At 44.4% G+C, this 19,825-nt stretch overlaps 1 protein-coding gene across 11 annotated transcripts in view; it reads left to right on the plus strand.

The window, feature by feature from the left end:
- Positions 1-2,393: 2,393 nt before the first annotated feature.
- CCDC13 (coiled-coil domain containing 13) overlaps positions 2,394-19,825 on the plus strand; it is a 54,411-nt gene continuing 36,979 nt past the window's right edge. Inside the window, exons 1-4 of one of the 11 annotated variants that reach the window (XR_006207181.1) lie at positions 2,394-2,536; positions 7,174-7,374; positions 16,634-16,860; positions 19,327-19,475. Coding sequence is in view for 10 of the 11 variants with exons in the window: in XM_042955473.1 (XP_042811407.1) it covers positions 7,318-7,374; positions 16,634-16,860; positions 19,327-19,475 (433 nt within the window). In the remaining variant the exon portion in view is untranslated. The other 10 variants (XM_042955473.1, XM_042955464.1, XM_042955465.1 and 7 more) reach the window with 10 other exon arrangements.

The raw sequence follows: 19,825 nt of genomic DNA on the forward strand, positions 1-19,825 counted from the left end.
AGACAAAAACCATATGACTTCACTCATATGAGGACTTTAAGAGACAAAACAGATGAACATAAGGGAAGGGAAACAAAAATAATATAAACACAGGGAGGGAGACAAAACAGAAGAGACTCCTAAATATGGAGAACAAACTGAGGGTTACTGGAGGGGTTGTGGGAGGGGGGAGGGGCTAAATGGGTAAGGGGCACTAAGGAATCTACTCCTGGAATCATTGTTTCACTGTATGCTAATTTGGATGTAAATTTTAAAAAATAAAAAATAAAATGAAAAAAGTAAAAAACAATTTGTTGTAACATATACATAACAAAATTTACCATTTTAACAATTTTTAAGTATACAACTCATGGACACTAAGTACACCTAACAATGCTGTGCAGCTATTACCACCATCTGCCTTCAGAACCTTCTCATCATCCCAAACAGAAACTTAATACCCTTCAATAACTCTCATTTCCCTCTTCCCCTCCCCCCTGCCAACATCTCTTCTACTTTCTGTCTCTATGAATTTGCCTATTCTAGGTACCTAAAATAAATGGAATTCTACAATATTTGTTCTTTTATGCCTGGTCCATTTCATGTTAGCATAATGTTCTCAAGGTTCATCCATACTGTAGCAAGTGTCAGAATTTCTTTCCTTTTTATGTCTGAATAATATTCCACTGTATGGATAGACCACATTTTGTTTATCCATTCATCTGTTGATGGACATTTGGGTTGTTTCCACCTTTGGGTTATTCTGAATAGTGCTGCTATGAACATGGGTGTACAAATATCTGTTTGAGTCCCTGCTTTCATATTTTGGGTATATATCCAGAAGTGAAATTCCTGGATCATTTAACTTCTTGAGGAACTGACAAACTTTTCTATAGAGGCCGCACCATTTTATATTCCTTAGCCAAACTGTACATGAAAAATTCATATACAAAACTGTACATGAATGTTTGTATCAGCTTTATTTGTAATGTCCCCAAACTGGAAACAGCCTAGAAGTCTTTCAGTGGGTGAATGGTTAAACTGGCATATCCATACCGTAGAAAGCTACTCAGAATAAAAAGGAACAAAGTATTGATACACAAAACAACTTGGATGAATTTCCAAAGAATTATTCTGGGTAAAAAAGTCAGTCCCCAAAAGTTAGATACTGTGTATTTATATAACATGACAACATTTTAGAAAAGACAGATCAGTGGTTACCAGGGTTTAGGGACTGGAAGGTGGGAAAGGGATGTGAGTGTGGTTAGAAAAGCCCAAGAGAGGGATCCTTGCAGTGAATGAAGGTTCAATATCCTGACTGTGGTGGTGGATATGCAAACTACCACCAATGTGTAAAATCGAATAGAAGAAAATACACCAGAAACATGAATACAAATAAAACGTGAAAAGATAGATGGATTATATCCTGTCAATATTCTTCTGGTTGATGTTGCAAAAGGTGGTCTGGTGCCACATGTCCATGCAGGTCTCTGAGGGTGAATGCCTCATGGGGGGAGAAAAAGCAAGAAAAGCAACTATGACATGTCTGATGATTTTCAAATTATAAAGGCCTGAATAAATATTTAGAAAGCATCCTTGAATCTTATTTCATATAAATTTGCCTCCCACTTGCATATAGTCCTGAATATAGTAGCGACTTATATTGGGCAGTGACTTAAAAAAAAACAAAAACAAGTGTTTTTCCACGATGAAAATAGACCATGTTCATTATTTTTAACATGCCCAAAGGTGCAAAAATAAAAACAGCATTGTAATTTCACCACCCAAAAATAACCATTTTTAAAAAATATTTCTATATATTCCTCCCAGACTTGTTTGTGTTTGAAAAAAACACAAGTTTATTTAGCAATTACTATTCTGCGTCCCGCTTTTTTCACTACCACAATACAATTTTCCCCCACATTTTTTTCTTTTTTAATGTTTATTTATTTTTGAAAGAGAGAACCAGAGTGTGAGCGGAGAGGGGCAGAGAGAGTGAGAGACACAAAATCCGAAGACACAGGCTCCAGGCTCCCCAAACTGTTAGCACAGAGCCTGATGCGGGGCTGGAAGTCACCAACTAACTGTGAGATCATGACCTGAACCTAAGTCAGACGCTTAAACGACTGGGCCACCCAAGTGCCCCTCCCCAGCATTTTCCAAAGACATTGTGAACGTGTCAAATTTCGTGGTGGGCCATTCACTTTTCAACTCTCCTGCAGGGCTGTGTATCTCTGCGTAGAATGCTTGGCCCACGAAACTTTTAAAACCTACCTTCCAGAATCGGACGACTGAGCCAACTTTAAAGTCTCAGGCACAGGAAGCCTCTTCCCACCCAGCCCACCGCTCTTTCCCCCAAACTGCTTCAACCCGCCCCACCTACGCTTTTCTTCACTTTTCCAGCTCCTGGCGCCCGCTCGGCCTCCGTAGACACGTGGTGACGTCACTCATAGAGCGTTTCTGGTTTCCCTGGTGACGGTTGTCGGGGCAGCGCGTGCAGGCGTCCAGAAGAGACCGAGCCGCTGCGGCCCTAAAAGTGAGGAGCGCAGTGACCGCTGTAAGTGTGGGGAAGGACGGAAGTCCCAGGCAGAAGCCGGGGGAGCCCACAGCCACTGGGGGGTCCGGACCCGCGCCGGAGCGCACGCGCTCGCCCGGGCGCCCTGACCTGCCCCTGGCCTGACCCTCCCTGCACGCGTGGCGGGCGAGGTCTCGCCCCACTTCATTCTGTGAGTCTCCACATACAGCCCTCTTCCCTCTCCAGGCAGACACGTAGTTCCCATGCAGTACAGGGGTTAGTGAGGTTCGGAGGGTGGGTCACCTGCCCGCAGTCACACAGCAGGTGGCATGGTCAGAAGTCCGGCCCAGGTCCGTCTGACCAGCGCACTGTCCTGGTATCTGCTACGGAGCCCTGCCGCACGAGTACCGAGAGGCGGAATGGGAACTACGCGACTTGGTGGCATCCACTTCCAGCATATTCCCGAGTCAGGGCCAGGCCCCTCCCCCCCCCCCCCCACGGGGGCCGAGCCGACGAGAGAGTCCCCTCAGAGCGGGACTCCCACCCGGGGAACCAGACATTTGCACCCCACCCCACCTCAAACCGATCCCTGCATTGATGCTACCTGAGACAGTCGGTGTACAGGGCGCCCAATCTCTTGGGCTTCTCCTCTCCACCCCCAGGACCCTAGGCTGTTGCTAGGAATACACTAGGCTAACATAATAAAGGCGGGGTGGGGGGGTGGGGGGCGAGACGGAGTCTGGTAGGGCCAGAGGAGGCTCATGCCTGGAAGGGGCCTCAGCCCTTCGTCACTGGTCTCTGTCCTCTGGGATCTTTGCTTTGCTACAGAAAGTAGAGTAATGGGTGGGTGCCACTCTCCCCAGCCCTTGGCTCCCAGTCTTTCCTGAGCCAGACTTCCTTCCATGTAGACTTAGCCCTAACTTAAAAACAAAAACAAAAACTAATTAATAGGCTTTATTTCGTAGAGCAGTTTTAGATTTGCAGAAACACTGAACAGAAAATACAGAGAGTTCCTATATACTCCTCCTCCCTTTCCCCACTATTAACATCTTGCATTGGTGTTGCATATTAGTTGTTACCACTGATAAAGCTATCTGTTATTATTAAGTTAAAAAGTCCATGGTTTACATTAATGGGTTGTGTGTGTGTGTGTGTGTGTGTGTGTTGTACAGTTCTATGGATTTTGCCAAATGCATAATATCATGTATCCACCATTAAAGTATCCTACAGAAAAGTTTCACTCCCCCGAAAACCCCTTGTACTCCACTGTTCATCCCTCCTCCCCTCTCCCCAACCCCTGGCAACCACTGATCTTTTTACTTCTCTACAGTTTTGCCTTTTTTAGAATGTCATACAGTTGGAATCATACAGAATGTAGCCTTTCCACACTGGCTTCTTCACTTAGCGATATGCATTTAACTTTCCTTCATGTTTTTTTCATGGCTTGATAACTCATTTCTTTTCATCCCTAAATAGCATTGCCTTGTATAGTTGTACCAGTTTGTTTATTCACATATTGAAGGATATCTTGGTTGCTCTTTATTTTACGTAATTACGCATAAAGCTACTATAAATATTCACTTACAGGTTTTCGTGTAGACACAAGTTTTCAAATCATTTGGGTAAATAATGATTGTTGGATCATTTGGTACGACATGGTTGGCTTTGCAAGAAACTGCCAAACTGTCTTCCAAAATAGCTGTACCATTTTGTGTTCCCACCAGCAATGCATAAGATTTTCTGCTGCTTCATATCCTTACCAACATTTACTGTTGTCAGTGTTTTGGATTTTAGCCATTCTAATAGATGTGTAGTATCACATTGTTGTTTTAATTTGCAATTCCCTAATGACATATGATACTGATCATCTTTTCATATGCTTATTTGCCATCTATATATCTTCTTTGGTGAAATGTATGTTCAGATCTTTTGCTCCCTTTTTGATTGGGTTGTCATATTGTTGAATTCAAGAGTTCTTTTGTATATTTTGGATACAGTCCCTTATCAGATATGTGTTCTGCAGTCAAAGTTTTTCTTCCAGACTGTGGCTTGTCTTTTCATTCTCTTAACAGCGTCTTTTGCAGAGCAGAAGTTTTTAATTTTTTTTTTCAGAAGTTTTTAATTTTAATGAAGTCCAACTTATCAGTTTTTTTCTTTCATGGATCGTGCTTTTGGTATCGTATCTTAGAACTCATTGCCAAACCCAAGACCATCTAGATTTTTTTCCTATATGATCTTCTAGTGGTTTTTTAGTTTTACATTTACATTTTACATTTAGGTCTATGACCCATTTTGATGTAATTTTGTGCAAGGTGTAAGGTCTGTGTCTAGATTTATTTTGTTGCACATGATGTCCAGTGGTTCCAACGCCATTTGTTAAAAAGGCTTTTTTCTTTCTTGAATTTCCTTTGCTTCATTTCAAAGATCAGTTGAATCTATTTGTCTGGGTCTATTTCTAGGCTCTCTACGTTCTGTTCCATTGATCTATTTGTGTGTTCTTTCCCCAATACCACACTGTTTTAATTTCTATAGCTTTATAGGAAGTCTTAAAGTTGGGTAGCATTAGTCCTCCAGTTTTGTTCTTCTCCTTGAATATTGTGTTGGCTATTCTAGGCCTTTTCATATAAACTTTAGAGTCACTTTGTTAGTATCCACAAATTAGCTTGCTGGGGTTTTGATTGGGACCTATAGTTGCAACTACAGATCAAGTTGGGAAGAATTGACATTATTAACAGTATTGAGTCTTCCTGTCCATGAACATGGAATATTTATTTAGTTCTTCTTTGATTTCTTTTCATCAGAGTTTTCTAGTTTTCCTCATACAGATTTTTCTTTTCTTTTTTTTTTTTTTTGTTAAAAAATTTTTTTTAACGTTTATTTATTTTTGAGACAGAGAGAGACAGAGCATGAACAGGGGAGGGGCAGAGAGAGAGAGGGAGATACAGAATCTGAAACAGGCTCCAGGCTCTGAGCTGTCAGCACAGAGCCCGACGCGGGGCTCGAACTCACGGACCGTGAGATCATGACCTGGGCTAAAGTCGGACGCATAACCGACCAAGCCACCCAGGCACCCCCAGATTTTTTACATATACTTATATACATATATATATATTTTTTTAAATTTTTTTAACGTTTATTTATTTTTGAGACAGAGAGAGACAGAGCATGAATGGGGAAGGGGCAGAGAAAGAGGGAGACACAGAATCGGAAGCAGGCTCCAGGCTCTGAGCCATCAGCCCAGAGCCCAACGCGGGGCTCGAACTCACGGACCGCGAGATCGTGACCTGAGCTGAAGTCGGACGCTTAACCGACTGAGCCACCCAGGCGCCCCCATATATTTTTTATATACATACATTTATGTACATCTACATATTTACATATACGTGTTAGATGTATACTCAAGTAGCTCCATGGTTTAATGTGAATGTAGATGGTGTTGCATTTAAATTTCAATTTCTAGTTGCTCTTTGCTGATAGGTAGAAAAACAATCGACTGTTGTATATTAACCTCTGTCCCATGACCTTGCTGTAATTGCTTATTGGTTCCAGGATTTTGTTTTTGTTGTTGATTCTCTGAGATTTTCTACATAACCAATCATGTCATCTGAGAAGAAGACAGTTTTATTTTTTTCTTTCCAATCTTTAATTGTTACTTTTCCTCTTCCGTTGTCAGAAACAGGAGCAGATTTCCCTCTGTTTTTCGTAGTGAGAATCTGGTAGGGTTCCTGGAGATAAAAATCACAAAACTATGAGGGCTGAACCCCAAGGAGTTTTAAAACTGCAACCTAAGCCACACAGGGTCGTCAGCAATTCATCAGTTAGAGATTAGTGTTTCTACCCATATTGACTCTAGCTGCAGGCTTCTGCTCCAGTAAACTGTGATTCTCTGTATTCACCTGACTCTCCAATATTCAGGGCAGTACTTTGCCCTGTGACCTCAATTGTCTAAGGATTCTAAGTTCCACTGATTTCCAGTTGTTGATTTTTAGTTTAGATCTTTTTCTTATCGTGAGGATAGGAATGATAACTTCTAAAACTCTTTACATGTCAGAAGTTTCTGCTCAGCTTTAACTTTTGAAACCCTCCGCACCTTTGCTTCTACTACTCAAGTCCAGAGCAAGTAGCAAGACGACTGGTCATGCCCTCAAAGCACCACATGTAGAAGGCACAAATGTTATTAAGATGGATTTTAAAGAAATGCTTTCTAAACATTTGCTACAATTACATGCGAGTAGCATATTCACAGATACAGCAGCTGGTTACCAAAGATGGTTGGACTAAGGGAGGTCAGATTCATTCATTTGTCCCAGAAATATTTACTGAGTACCTACTGTGTGCTAAATACCGTTACAGGTCTGCAGTACAGTAATGAACAAAATAGATTAAAATGTACACTCTTAGCTTACAAGCTAGTTGGAGAACATAGGTGATAAGTAGGTAAAATGTTCTGTATATCAGATGGTGAGAAGCGTGATGGAGAAAAATAAATCTGGGCAGGGGAGAGGGAGTTCAAGGGGCGGAAGCAAGGGAAGAGAATGCATTATTAGGTAGGGTGGTCAGGGAAGGTCTCCCTGAAAACATCCCCTTTGAGTAGACACCTGTCTACTTGTCTGGCAATGAGGGAGGAAAAGTAACCATTACAGGTTGAAAAGGAAGAAATAAAACTGCCTTGTTCTCAGATGACCTGATTGTCTATGTAGATAATCCCAAAGAATCAACAAAAACAACAAAAATCCTGGAACTAAATGTAAATATCCTGGGAAGAACATTTCAGCAGAGGAACAGCCAGCGTGGAAGTCTGTGAGTTTGATGCATTCTTGATAATGAAAGATGGTTTGCAAGAGGAACCAGATTACACTGGGCCCTGTTTTTATGCTGAGGTGAGCATGGTCCGACTTACCTACTAACAGGGTTTCTCTGGCTGATGTGTTGAGAAAAGACCATGGGGTGGAGGGCAAGGGCAGATGTATGGACATGAATTAGGAGGCTACAGTAAGGATCAAGAGGTGGGAAGTGTTCAGATTCTGGGTATATTCTGAATGTAGACCAAGAGAATTTGCTGATGGATTACCTATGCAGGGGGAGTAGAGGGCACTGATCATTAGAGGCACTGCCATTTTTCATTTTGCCACAGAGCCTTCACACATGCTGTGCCTCTGTCCCAAATGCTCTTCCTCTACTTAACTCCTACTCGTACTTCCGGTCGCAGCTCACTTCCTTGGGATTGCTCTCCTGGATTCCCCCAGGCTACATCAAACTCTCTGATAGAGACTATCAGCACTATGTATCTCCTTCAGAACATCACCATTATCATTTTATGCTTTTTTATGTGATCATTTGATCAATGTCTGTCTCCTCCACCAGACTAGAAACTCCATGAGGAGAGAGCGATTCATATGCCAATAAACATTTGCCGAATGATCTTCTGACCCACATCCTACACGAGCAAAGGAAATCAAGTTGAGTGTCTTTAGTGCTGTTTGCTCTAAAGCCGAAATTGCTGCTGTGGCTCCTTTATTCATTCATGGCATAAATGTTCATTTAGCACCCACTGCATACCCATGCTGGCTTGTGCTGCAGAGACAAGATTCAGAGATGAACATGACAGTTTCTATACCATGAGGGTAGGTGGAAGGTGACAGAAAGTCTTCCAGTCTTTCATGTGGACCCCCCCCCCCCCCCAAATATAAACGGCAGGCATATCTTTGTTCCTGCTTTTAATATACACCAACCACACTGTCATGAAGTAGTCAGGAATCAGGCAGGGCCAACGGGTGTTTTGAAAAACTTAGCTTTAGCATTACTTCTTTTGTTTTTCAAAAGTAAAAGTTTTCCTTTCTGTTTCCTGGGAATCAGCATCCCCTGCTTAGATCCATGTTGTCTTTGGCCAAGGGTCTACCTTGATTTGCAATTAAATTTTTTAGGAAGGGAAAGAAGAACGTGGTCGGGGCCCATTTCAGAAGGTTCCTGGCATCCACCCTTCAGTTGCCCCTGTCTGCAGCTTCCTGCCACCCCAGCCTCTGCCCTGATCAGTCCACCCTGCCTCTTCTTCAGACTCACCCATCTGTTCCCCTCTCTGCCTAGTAATATCTGCTCACCTCTTATCTGCTCCCAGCATCTTTTCTTCCTCCATCTTCCCCTTCTCTCTCCCACCTCCTACCTAGCCTCCTGCTCACCCTTTCCCCATAGTGCTTTGTCCACACCCCAGTCTTGGCCACCTGAGGCCCCAGGTCAGGCTGCCCTTCCGAGCCCCAGGCCCACCCAGCATCTCCATGTGGAAAGCCTAGGGAGTCTCAAACTCAGCAGTGCCTGGCACTGGGCTTGCCAGCAGCTTGGAAAACTCCTCTGCCTGGAATAACCATCTCCCCAGCCACTCAAACCCAAACCTTCTAGACTCCCCTCTCCTTCTCTCCTGCACACTTGCCTCACATTTCTTCCATTTCGGCATCATTCCCGTTCCCCATTCTCCATCCCCACTGCCGCAGCCTTGATTTAGGACCACGTTCCTTCCCGGAAGCATCCTCCCAACTAGGCCCCTTTGTCTCCAGCTTCACAAAATGCAAGTGCGATCCTGTGTGCATCCTCTAAACATCCCCATCATCTTCAGGTTGAAGTTCAGGCTCCTTAGTTGAGCCAGATAAGACCTTCTTTCCAGTCCCTCCCCAAACCTCTGCGCTGCCCTCTGTCCGTCCTGAGCCTTTCTCGGTTCCCCACACTCATCACATTCTCTCTGCAAATGCTCTTCTTTTGACAGGACAGCCCTCTGCCCCCCACCCCTGGCGCCCTCTTCTTCCACTGGAGCCAGATTCTTTAGCACTCAACTTCAGGCTGACTCAGTGCCTCCCTCTCCTGCAGGTTTTCCCAGCCTCTCAGAGCACCTGCCCCCCTTATTCTCAGGCCTCACTCATCATTAGACTCACCTGGGACACTTTAAAAATAGATGCAAAAAATAAATAAAATTTAAAATATAAATAAAAATAGATGCCCAGGCCACAGCCCAGACCAACGACATCCAAATCCCTGACAGAGCAGATGCTAATGCCCTGGCGGCTGATGTAGACCAAAGGTGCCCCGTCGGTGCAGACGTGCTGTCTGTCTCCCACAGACTTGACTGGGTTGAGGACACCCCATCTCATATGATGAGAAAGATGATAATAGCTAAACTGTCAGGAGTGGTCACATGCCAGGCACTGTAATACACACTTTCCATGCATTCTCTCATTTAATCCCCACAGCCACCCTGTGAAGTATATAACGATTATCATCCCATGAGATCATGACCTGAGCCGAAGTCGGATGCTCAACCGACTGAGCCACCCAGGCGCCCCTACAAGTTATTCTTTATTCATTTATTTACTCATTCATTTTTTAAGTTTTTTTATATAAAAAAAATTGAAGTAGGGGCACCTGGGTGGCTCAGGTTAAGCGTCTGACTTTGGCTCAGGTCATGATCACATGGTTCATGGGTTTAAGCCCTGCATTGGGCTCTGTGCTGACAGCTCAGAGCCTGGAGCCTGCTTCGGATTCTGTGTTTCCCTCTCTCTCTGCCCCGCCCTTGCTTGTGCTCTGTCTCTCAAAAATAAATAAACATTAAAAAAAATTTTTTTTTTAATTGAAGTAGAGTTTACACACAATGTTTCAATAGTTTCAGGTGTACAATATAGTGATTCCACATCTCTAGGTTATGCTGTACTCACCACAATGAGGGTAGCCACCATCTGTCACCTACAGCAATGTTGCAGTACCATTGACTATATGCTCTATGCTGTGCCTTTCATCCTGTGACGTATTCATTCTATAACTAGAAGCCGGTAACTCCCACTCCCGTTCCCCCATTTTACCCGTCTCCCACCCCCTCCTCTTTGGCAACTACCAGTTTGCTGTCTGTATCATTCATCCATTTTTTTTTCTTTCGTCTTTGAGCACCTGCTATATTCAGTGACAATTCTAAAATATTAATTGAAGGCCCATTCTGGGAAAGATGCTGAAAATTAGGAAATAAGACCTAAGATCCCTGCCCTTAAGAGTCCTCTTAGTAAAAGGAATAGAAACAAAGCCATAGATAATTATAATACATTAAGGTAAATTTAGTGATCAAGGGATGCCCAAGGGATTCTAGGAGTCTACAGAGTGTCCCCAGGGGAATCTTCAAGCTAAACAGGAGTTTTGGGGAAGGAGGAGAGGCGAGGAGGGAAGAGCCTGGGGAGGAAGGCATCCCAGGAAGGTAGAGTGGCTGAAACAAGCCTCTGAGATGCCTCCAGGCTTGAGCACTGGGAGGAGTCACAAAACCAAACATCTGCAAGGACTGATGGGAAATGAAAGTGAGTGAATCCAGCAGGTGTGAGAGAAAGAACAGCATTTATAAGCAACGATACCAGACAGCCGATGTGGATGTGCCGGCTGCGGCATCTGGGAGGTGTTGAGTGGAAAGAGCATAGCCTGCCCGGAGGGAGCTCCTTCTGCTAAGAAGCTGCTGTCCATGTAAGGCTAGGGACCCAGCACGGCCAAACCTGTAAACTTGTCAAAAAGAAGCTGGAAATCTGGATTTACTTGAAATCTACAGATGTTTGAATGGTTTTTTATTTTTTTTAACGTTTATTTATTTTTGAGACAGAGACAGAGCATGAACGGGGGAGGGTCAGAGAGAGAGAGGCAGACACAGAATCTGAAACAGGCTCCAGGCTCTGAGCGGTCAGCACAGAGGGCTCGAACTCACGGACCGCGAGATCATGACCTGAGCCGAAGTCGGACGCTTAACCGACTGAGCCACCCAGGCGCCCCTACAGATGTTTGAATGTTGACAACAAATTCAAATCCTCACGGAGCATTCTGAGCAAGTTAAAGAAAAATGTGGGGTGGATGCAGCTCTCAGACCAGCCAGAGTGCCCTCCATGAGTCCTGGCCGGGTCTTGGAAAGGCAGGAGCCACTCAGATCTGGTTTAAAAAGATCCCAAATGATCAGGTGCAGTATAGGTTAGAAGTACCCAGACAAGGCCCAGGGAAGGTGGGAGGCAGGCAGCCAGAGAGATGGGGAGGCACCAGGGGAATATTGGGGTGAGCGGGCAGGAGATAAGGTGCAGAGGAGGTGACCTTGTGATGTGAAGGAGTGGCTGTGGAGGCTAGAGGGAGCTATGTCATGGGGCTGGGTCACTGTGGGCCCAGTAGCCCGAGAAGGCTTTCTGCTAATGGGTCACAAGAATCACTGTGAGGGCCTGGGAGCCTCTGTATGTGGGGCAAGAGAAGGAGGAAGGGATTCCCCAAGACAGACCACCAGAAAGGGAGAAAAAAATAGTATTTTGTTCCTACCATGCATAGCTGACAAAGTACCTTCATGCACCACCACCCAATTTGCATTTGCCCCTTACAGCACATCTATGGTCTCCTTCTCATCTCCTGCTTACTGAAGAGGGATTGAGGCCCAAAGAGGTCTAGAAACTTTCTTTCTTTTTTTTTTAATGTATGTTTATTTTTGAGACAGAGAGAGACAGAGCATGAATGGGGGGAGGGTCAGAGAGAGAGGGAGGCACAGAATCCGAAGCAGGCTCCAGGCTCTGAGCTGTCAGCACAGAGCCCGACGCGGGGCTCGAACTCATGGACCATGATCATGACCTGAGCCGAAGTCAGACGCTTAACCAACTGAGCCACCCAGGTGCCCCTAGAAACTTTCTAACTCACACAGCTGGGATAGAGCAAGTTCACCCTGAAACTCAGGTGCTGTCTCAGCTTGGGCCAAGCTACTTGTACGGTAGCCCAGACCAGCAGTGTCCAACATCCAGGCTGTACCCTGACCAATGACATCAGGATCCCTGGGTGGGGGACCCAGGCACCAGTATCTTAAAAGCTCCCGGTGTTTTCAGTGTGTAGCAGGGGTGGGAACCGCTGTTTTATATGCTAGTCACAACCTCCAAGTTGCTTTTCCAAGTTGCTGTTGACCCAGAATGATTATTAATAGCTCTTCCTTTCACTCTCCAAGGTGACCCAATTTGGAAAATGAAGTATATGATGGTCCCTTCTTATAATCTACAAAAAAATAGGGAATCACAGGATAAACTTAGTTTTAAACTCTCCAGTTATATTTTCAAATAATAGGCTCAATAGGGTTTTCTTGAATCTCTAGGCACTTTTTCAGGTGAAATTCCCCTAAATTGCGTTGGCAAACTAAGGCGCACAGTCCAAATCCAGCTCACTGCCTATTTTTGTAATAAAGTTTTATTGGAACACAGCCACACCCACTCATTTCTGTCTTGTCTATTGCTGCTTTCCATTACAACAGCAGAATACTTGTAACAGAAACCATATGGCCCACAAAGCCTAAAATATTTACTATCTGGCCCTTTACAGAAAAAGTCTGATTTTTCCATTTATATAACATTGAGTCTGATTGTTAAGTTACATTATATCCCTAGGTGTCCCAAAAGATGGGATGGGGAATTGAGTGACTATGGTCAGCTGTGCAGTCTGCCGTGCCTATGTGACTGAGTCCCCTGTAAAAACCCTTTTGCTTGTCTGCTTGTTTAATGAAGTCTGAGCAGAGGCTTATCTATGGCTGTCACACATTCAGCAGAGGTGTCCAGGGGTTCCTGTAGTTTGAGGGTCCCCAAGACTATCCTGAGCTTCCACGATTTGATAGAAGCACTCACAGAACTCAGCAAAGCTGGTATACAGTTAATTCTGATGAAAGAGCACAGATTAAAATCAGCAAAGGAAAAAGGCACATTGGGCAGAGTCCAGGAGACACAAGGCACAAGCTTCCAGTTGTCCTCTCCCAGTGGCATCTCGGAAACAGTGCTTGCTTCTCCCAGCCACAATGCATGATAACATGCATAGAGCATTGCGAGCCAGGGAAACTCACCCAAGCCTTGGGGTCCAGGGTTTTACTGGGGGTCAGTCACACACGCATGGCTGACTGCATACATGACTGACCTTAGTCATTCAATTTCCCACCCTTCCAGAGGTAAAGCTGATAGGGCATGGCACAAGGTCTCCATCATAAAATCACATTGTTAGCATAGACCACCTTGAGTGGCCCAAGCCCAGGTAAAGAAAGGCTTTATTGTCAGGCAGGATATACCTAAGACTTAGAGGTTACCTCCTTCAGAGCAGGTCAAGGGCCAAACCTTCCTTTGGAGTGTGCAGGGTGTGGACAACCCAGACTTGCTGAGTTAATTCCTCTAACAGGGCAGAGTGATATAGTTGTTATAGTTATAGTTATAGTTATAGTTATAGTTATAGTTATAGTTATAGTTATAGTTATAGTTATAGTTATATAGTTCCTCTAACAGGGCAGAGCTACCTAGTGAGGAATTCCAAGGTAACACCAGCTCCTCTTTTGCTGTGACAGGCTCAAAGGCCATACCGTGGGCTCAGTTCTCAGCACATCCCAACCACCTGGGCAGCACTAACACAGCCCCATGCCTGGTCTCCACCCCAGACTAGTTAGATCGAATCCTCCAGGCCTGGGGCCTGGACATCAGTACTTTTGGATTGTATCCCTGCAGATTCAATATTAAGACAGCTTTAAGAAGCTCTGGGTGTAGGCTCTGGGACCACCCCTGAGGACAGGGTAGGGATAAGTACAGTGGAAAGGTGTTGCTGGAGCAGCTGGGGGTGGCCAGGCAGGGGGCACGTTCTTCCTGGGGGCTCAGGAAAGGATGTGGTGTTTGTGCTGGGCCTGGGAGAACCAGCAAGGTTTAAGTCTAGGGGAGAAGGACATATAGGGACAGAGCAGCAAGGTGAGACTAGAACTGGCCTTAAGAAGGGGAAAGTTGGCTGGAAGAAGAGACAGAGGCTTAATCCCCCAACACCTTTAATGCCTTTGGACTTGGATTTGCAGCTAATGGGCACCTGCTGAAGTTCTCTGGTGCAGGAGTGTGTCAGACTAAGAGCTGTGCTAAGAGCCAGCCAATGCAGGGTAGACTACAAGTAGGAAAAAGGAGAGGGCAGCCAGGGCAGTAAGGACCTGCTTGAACAGTCCTAGGACAGAACCATCTGCCATCTGTTCATCAAATACTCATTTCCTGCCTGCTACACACCAGGCCCTGTTCTAGGCACTGAGGATCCAACAGTGAACATCAGATAGTGCTTGCCATTGTAGGACTGGCATAGAGGGAGAGAAGCAATCAATAAACATGCAGTGTGTCAGGCGAAGCTAAGTGCTGTGGAGAAAGATACAACAGGGTAAGGGGTGTGGGGAGTGAGAATAAGAAAGTTTTCCACAATGGAATGGTGTAGAGACCTCTCTGATAAAGTGACATTTGAAAGAAGTGAGTAAAGTGGATGTCTGGGGGGAGAGCATTCTAGGGAGAGGGAATGGCAAGTACAAATGCCCTGAGGTGGTCGTGAGCATAATGAGAGTGGGGCTGGAAATACACGGACATTTCTGTAAAGACATTTATGGAGGATCAACGAGATTTATCACTACTTGGATGGTGGGTGGATGATGTGACTTCAGTTTGGTTTCAGGCAGGGGTGCTTAGCACCAGACATGAGGAGGCCGTTTAAAAATTCCAGTGTCCGTGCTCTGTTATTCTGTTTACCTGAAGTTCAAAAGTAGACAAAAATACCCAGAATGTATGAGGAACTCTGACCTCTCAATAATAAGCAGACAACGTGATTTAAAAATGGGCAAAAAATATCAATAGACATGTCACAAAAGAAGATATGAAAATGGCCAGTAAGCCCAGGAAAAGATGCTCGATATAATCTGATATCAGGGCAATGCAAATTAAAACCACATTGAGATGCACTTCATAGTCACTAGAGAGACTAAAATTTAGACTGACCATACTAAGTGCTGACAAGGATATGGAGCAACTGGAACTCTCAAGCACTGCCGGTGGGAATGTAAAATGTTACAGCCACTCTAGAAAACAATTTAGCAGTTTCTTATAAAGCTAACATAAATTTACCATATAAGCTGGCATTTCCACTTCTATATATTTGCCCAAGGGAAATAAAAACATATGCTCACACAAAGACTTTCTTGTATATGAATGTTTGTAACAGTTTTTATTCATAATAGCTGAAAATGGAAACAGCTCAGGTGTCCAATAACAGGTGAATATATGAACAAACTGTGGTATATCTATGTGATGGGATACTTACCCAACAATAAGCAGGAATGAACTAATGATGCATGCAACAATATTAATAATCTCCAAAAGGTACTGCTAAGCACACACACACACACACACACACACACACACAAGAACAAAACAAAACAAAAACAAACCACAAAGGCTACCTACTGTATGATTGCAGTTATATGAAATTCTAGGAAAGACAAAATGTAAGGGATCAAAAGCAGATCAGAGTTTGCCTGGGACTGGGACTGGCAGGGAGATTGTCTGCAGAGGGGCACAAAGGAACCTTTCTGGTGTGATAGAAATGTTCTACAGTGCTGCTGCTGGTGGCTGACACACGTATATGTGTTTGTCAAGACTCATTTGCACACATAAAATGGCATATTTTATTGTCAATGACTAAGACTTTGGTAGAATTTAAAGATTAAAAAGAAAACATAAAACTCATCTTCAATGGCAGAGGTCGGAACAGTGGTTTCTTGGGGGGAATGACTGCCTGGAGAGGGCACAAGATAGTCTGCTTGGGGACAGGAAGTACTTATACCTTGATCCGGGTGGTCACCCCAGGGATGTATACTTACGTAATGGTCCATTGAGCTGTACATTCAGGATTTATGTACTTTACCATGTGTAAATTATACTTAGAATTTTAAAAATATGATGTCTGAACCCCGCTCCTGGAAATTGGGATTTAATTGGTTCAAGGATGTGTCCAAGCTTTGTTGTATTTTAGAAGCCCTTAGGAGATTCTAATATCCAGCCAGTGTGGAGAGCCATTGCTTTTAGAGACAGGAAGGAGAGCAGTGTTGAGTCTGAGCGATGGGGAGCAGGCTGGTGGCACATTCAGGGCAGGGGGAGGATGTTCAGCTCAGCCTTGGCTTTCAGGGGATTTGAGGTGAGGCTGGGTCTTCCAGGCTTCCATAGGGATACACACGAGGCTAAGCAGGGTACTGCCGACTTGGAGGCTGTAGACAGAGCTGACTGTGTGCTGAGTACTCTTGGGAAATGTGTGCTTGTTGGGGTTTGCTTCTGCGCAGGCTTCTTTTCCTACTCCTAGGGCAAGATGGCAGCAGATGAAGGTGCACGGGACACCTTGCGGCTCCAGTTCAAGGCCATGCAGGAGATGCAGCACAAAAGGTTGCAGAAGCAGATGGAGAAACAGAGGGAAAAGGAACGGAGCCTCGAAAGCAAAGTTGATGACCAAAAAGAGCCCTTGGAGATCTCGGATGGCCTCAGCCTTCTCCAAGCTGGGGAGCAAAACTCAAAAAACAGCTTCGAGCAGAGGTAAATGCAAACTTGAACCCTCCCAGGAGCACTGGAGGGAGGTAGGGAAGGTGGGGGAGAAATGATTACAGACAGCTAGACAATCAGGTTGACTAGATGTGTGTGTATAAGTTGGGCCACAGAGGTTTTGACACAGAGGTTGTTACTGAAGATTTGCCTCTGATAGATCTGTGCTCCCGTGGATATAAGTTGGTATGAAATGTGTATAAAAATTGTTCAAAGTCAAATTGAAAATTTGAAACTCATCAGGGTTTAGTTTATTCACTTGGATTTTCTTTTTTTTTTTTTTCTTTTTTTTTTTTTTTAATTTTTTTTTCAACGTTTTTTATTTATTTTTGGGACAGAGAAAGACAGAGCATGAACGGGGGAGGGGCAGAGAGAGAGAGGGAGACACAGAATCGGAAACAGTCTCCAGGCTCCGAGCCATCAGCCCAGAGCCTGACGCGGGGCTCGAACTCACGGACCGCAAGATCGTGACCTGGCTGAAGTCGGACGCTTAACCGACTGCGCCACCCAGGCGCCCCTGGATTTTCTTATTCCGTCTCTTTTTCACGAAAACCGTGTTTGGGTTTCTGAGGAGGTGGTTTGCTAACTGATGGTTCATAAGTGATGATTGCTGCAAATTCTCATCTGAGATCGTTCTCCTATGCCAATTCCCTTTCCTGACACATAACAACCATAAACATACCTGTCCTAAGAAAGCTCTTGGTGGGTTCCTTGGTTTTTCACAGTTGGTGAAAAGGTTGAAAGTAATCTGGAATCTTCTCATTTTGTTTTAAATTCAGTGCATGTTGATTTATACTGGTTGTCAAAGCAGAAGTCTATATTGATACAAAATTCTCTGATAGTCAAAAAAACAAAAACAAAAACAAAAACACCAAAACCCCACAATAGTTGTTGAGTTGTCTCTATCTTACCCATCCTCAGATGGGTACTTTTTATGGTTTCTCAACTTTCAAATGTTCCACTAAAAAATCTTAATAGGGAAAAACATACAGGTTGTGCAATAATTGGAAAAGTTCCTGTGGCTCCAAGATATTAGCTCTAAGTTAACCCCAGACCTATGTTTCCACATGATCTTTTCCCAAATTGGAGAAACTGGAATTGGTGGAGGCCCGAGCCACTGGTGGAATAACAGCAGTAATGATTATATCAGCTGTTAACTAATAATAACCGTTCCCTATAACGTCTATAACTTACTCACTTCCCACACAACTGTCCCTAGGGAGCCAGTTCTGTGCCTCACGGTAGAAATGATCACAGACCCATCAATCATGTGGTTCTCGTGTTTTAAAGTGCTGGAGAGAACCCTGCAAGACAACTCATGATGAACAAAACCAACCACCTGCTCTGATTTCTGTCAGGTTTACCTGAAACCTAGAGACCTAGGCTCAACTTAAGGCTTAGACAATTCCTATGTGGTCTTCTAATATGTATGTGTATGTGTATATACACATGCAGTTAAGACTATCAGTGTCTTGGGGCACCTGGGTGGCTCAGTCGGTTAAGCATCTGACTTTGGCTCAGGTCATGATCTCGCGGTTCATGGGCCCAAGCCCTGCCTCGGGCTTGCTGCTCTCAGTGCTAAGCTCGCTTTGGATCCTCTGTCTCCCTCTCTCTCTACCCTTCCCCTGCATTTCACACATTTTTATATATATTGCTACTGCAGTCAGTCTGTTCTAAATGCTTCATGGTACATGCTATGATTTCTTCTCAACCTATAAATAATTTAGAAATGTGTATTTCTTAAAAAAAATATTTTTTTTTTAGAGAGAGAGAGAGAATGTGAGTGGGGGAGGAGCAGAGAGAGAGGGGGACAGAGGATCTGGAGTGGGCTCTGTGCTGATACCGGTAAGCCCGATGTGAGGTTCAGACTCACAAACCATGAGATCATGACCTGAGCCAAAGTGAGACACTCAACTGACTTGAGTCACCCAGGTTCCCCAGGCGTGTGGTTTGTTGTTGTTTTTTTTAGTCCCAAACGTATGATGGGTTTGGGGGTTTGTTTTTTATTTTATTTTTTTGCTGTCTTTTTAGTATTGATTTCTAATTTTAGTCAATTGCCATTAAACAAAAAGGTCTGTATGATGTCCATTATGTGGAATTTGCTAAGATTGCCTTTGTGGCCTATAAGATGATACATTTTTATCCATGTTCCATGGATGCTTGAACGAGTATGAATTCTTGGAGAGAGGCAGTCAGTTATATAGCCCTTTCTTAAATCCATAGTAAACAATGTAATTCAAACCTTTTTTCTCTTTTCATGTGTGTGCATGTGTGTGTGAGTATGTGTGCATAGTCACTCGGTTTTGAGAACAGTGTGTTAAAATCTGCTCATTGACATTTTCCATTTTGTACAGACGAGTTCTTTTCACCACCTAGTGCCCAACCAGGTACAACAAGCCTGGGCAGTGGAGGCCTGACTCCTGCCCATCGGTCCCTATAATTCTGCCTTTGCCCTTGTAGGATGCTTGAAGAGGAGATCACACACCTTCGAGAGCAGCTCAGGGAGACAGTGGATGAAAATGGGCGATTGTATAAGCTGCTGAAGGAAAGGGACTTTGAAATCAAACATCTCAAAAAGAAAATAGAAGAGGACAGATTTGCCTTCACAGGTAGCTCAACCATTGCTGTGGCAGTGCCTGCCCTGATCTCCAGGTAGCTGGCCGAGCTGCCATGGAGCCCCCTGGGCAGGGCAAAGAGCAGGTTCCAGAGCACACGTGCTCAAGAGAGAGTGCCAAGGGTCAACCATGGTCAAGTTCATGCAGATGAGTCCTGGAAATGAAGGAGAGGTAGAGGAAGAGAGCAGGCCAAGGAGGCCAGTGAGCCAGGAAATGGGAGCACAGGAGCAGCAGGGACAGTCGGCAGGCATTCTGGGCAGTGTTGGTGACCTGGCTAGGACTCATGACAGGGGTTCTCCGTGGATTCTTGCTGCACGTTTGTCGGGCCAGCACGGTCCGTTTTA

This window comes from Panthera leo, chromosome C2 (assembly GCF_018350215.1).
Source record: "Panthera leo isolate Ple1 chromosome C2, P.leo_Ple1_pat1.1, whole genome shotgun sequence".
NCBI lineage: Eukaryota > Metazoa > Chordata > Mammalia > Carnivora > Felidae > Panthera > Panthera leo.